Source organism: Sinocyclocheilus anshuiensis, unplaced genomic scaffold (assembly GCF_001515605.1).
Source record: "Sinocyclocheilus anshuiensis isolate Anshui unplaced genomic scaffold, SAMN03320099.WGS_v1.1 scaffold110, whole genome shotgun sequence".
In the NCBI taxonomy this organism is placed as follows: domain Eukaryota; kingdom Metazoa; phylum Chordata; class Actinopteri; order Cypriniformes; family Cyprinidae; genus Sinocyclocheilus; species Sinocyclocheilus anshuiensis.
The window spans coordinates 1,177,579-1,179,988 of NW_015544155.1; the positions used below are offsets into that span (position 1 = coordinate 1,177,579).

A 2,410-nucleotide genomic window follows, 5' to 3' on the forward strand; every position below is an offset into this window, starting at 1 on the left:
ATATTAATCAGGTTGTGTGCGTTTGCTCGAACTGATTCGCTGAAATCAAAACAGGGACGATAATAGGTGAGCACCAGCCAATGAGATTGTCGTTTGCGCATTAGTTCCGCCTACTACAGGAAAACCAGGTAGTTCTTAAAAGCTGAAAAATTCCAAAGGAACGCCGTTATTTTTACAGGAAAATACAACAAAGTATATAGTTTACATGTAGCGCATCAATTCTGCATGTTATGTAAGACTCTCGCTCGCTCTCGCTCTTTGCGCGTGTGAGAGAAAGCGACGGTGAGTCGTGCGCCTTCACACTAGAGTTTACGTTACGCCAAATACACAAACACAGGTGCGCTGCGCATCCATTCAAATGAACTGAAAAATATCACAGATCGCTTGACGGAGAGTGAAACTGAAGCGCTCAGTCAGAGTGTCCTGTGAGTGAAAATATAATATATCTGTGCTAATCATATACTCAGCCTCCAACTCACACACTGACGAGTAAAATCTGAGAATTTATTAGCCATTGGCTAATATTAGACATCATTTAGTCGCCCAGAGTGAAGATTTAGTCGCATATACGAGTGATTTACTCGCAATGTAGAGGATTGAAATAACTAATATGAACATAAAATTAAAAACTAAAATAAAATAAGCTCATACAGTAACATTATTCTGTTTTATTCAATGCTAAAAATGCAGCCTTGGTGTGAATAGACCCTAATAATACTAACAGAAAATGTTAACATTTTAAAAAGACCACAAGCAAAATATATCACTAGATAGTAGAAACGCTAATACTTTGTAAACAATTCATTGACTTTACTGTTTGACCAGGAGCCAACAAATATTTGTGTACAGCTCAGCTCCGAAGAGTTTTTTTTTTTCTCGTGTTGGGAGAGGGTAGGGGATGTGAATTTTCACAGGGATTATTATTAACAAAACATTTCGATCTGAAAAATCGATATCTGCTAGGATAATGTAGGAATCTAAAGCTTGGGAGGGACTCAAGCTAATGCAGGAAAAGGCTTAAGGAACAGCATGGCAACCTAGCCAAGCAAGTTTCAAAACAGGGAAATGACAAGAGAGGAAACTTGAGAGCCAGAAAACCTTTTGCTTGGAAAGAAATGGGAAAGCAAGATAGTTATTATCAGTACAGCCCAATTAGAAAGAAAATTTAGCGTACAGGCTATTAGTTAACCCTCCTACTCGTCTACAGAGAGCACTCATCTATGAGACCGCTGATGAAAGCGGTCAGTGAACCATAATGTTTGACCCATGTGAATTCACATCAATCATGAATGCCAAGAATCTCGTGTCACATACGGTAACACTGACCAAATCGCCTCTCATAAAAGAGTTTTACACAAGCTGCTGAACCACTAATAGTTTCCAGAAAAACGTCCAGTAAAGCCAATTCCTTCTCATTTTGCCTAAAAAATGGCCAAATACTGTAACTGCTGAATTGTATTCTTGGAAATTCAGGGCATTAGTAAATAGAAAATTTGGCTACGGTCAATTGTGGTCTAATATGATGATAAGTGCATGCAAAATGTTTAAAATGAAATGGACTGAAGATTTCCAGTATTAAAAATACTGTATGACACAATGTTGGAATTCAAGAACACTTGCATATTTAAAACCAACCACATTACCAGTCACTGTAGCTGAGGAAAATGTATTTAACTAGTAGCCAACTGTCCCATCGTGGCATGTGAGGCACACTGCAAACAAATCCGATATGATTTTCAAATATGATCTAGGACTGGGTGTTCATGCACAAATTTTGCAAGTGATAAAATCCAATCTGACCATCCAGACGCATTTCATTGATTTTTATATATAGATAGAGGAATAGATCTGACAGCAGGATTCTCCTTACCTGCCACTTTTTCGTCTGACTCTCTGTTGCCATCATCTGAATACCGTGCGAAATCCAAGGAGTCCAATGTACTAATGCTGCCAGCTCGATCTGGAAACAAACAAACAAAAAATGGATGTTAAATTCAGTGGTTCCCACCAAATTAAAGGGTTTCATAACAAAACGCACCCATATTAGATAGAACACTAAACTATCATTTACAGAAAGTAAAGTGGTGACATTTTGAATTGTTTAGGCAAACTAAAGCAGTCAGCAGTTATAGAGAATAGGCACTACGTAAGCCAAAACTTTCCAGATGAACACGTCTCTCTCCATCTGCCTGCACTGCTGGAGGGAAGATAGAAAAGTATTGCCAACGTCAAGCCCCCACATGGACTCCCCTATGTCTGCATGCCAACGATTGTAGTGTGCAGTGTACACTGGCGTGGTAACACATTATTCAGCAACAAACCTCATTTATTTATTTATTGTTTGTCATTTCAGATGAATAACGAGGATTAGGGCTGCACGATAAATCGCATGCGATATTTAACGCGCATC

The 2,410-nt window shown here is 38.7% G+C and overlaps 1 protein-coding gene across 9 annotated transcripts in view; it reads right to left on the reverse strand.

The window, feature by feature from the left end:
- Positions 1 to 2,410, reverse strand: part of relch (RAB11 binding and LisH domain, coiled-coil and HEAT repeat containing) — a 55,305-nt gene that overhangs the window by 43,957 nt on the left and 8,938 nt on the right. For all 9 annotated transcript variants that reach the window (XM_016495308.1, XM_016495305.1, XM_016495309.1 and 6 more), the window contains exon 2: positions 1,871 to 1,960. In XM_016495308.1, the coding sequence (XP_016350794.1) occupies positions 1,871 to 1,960 (90 nt within the window). The remainder of the gene's footprint in view (positions 1 to 1,870; positions 1,961 to 2,410) is intronic.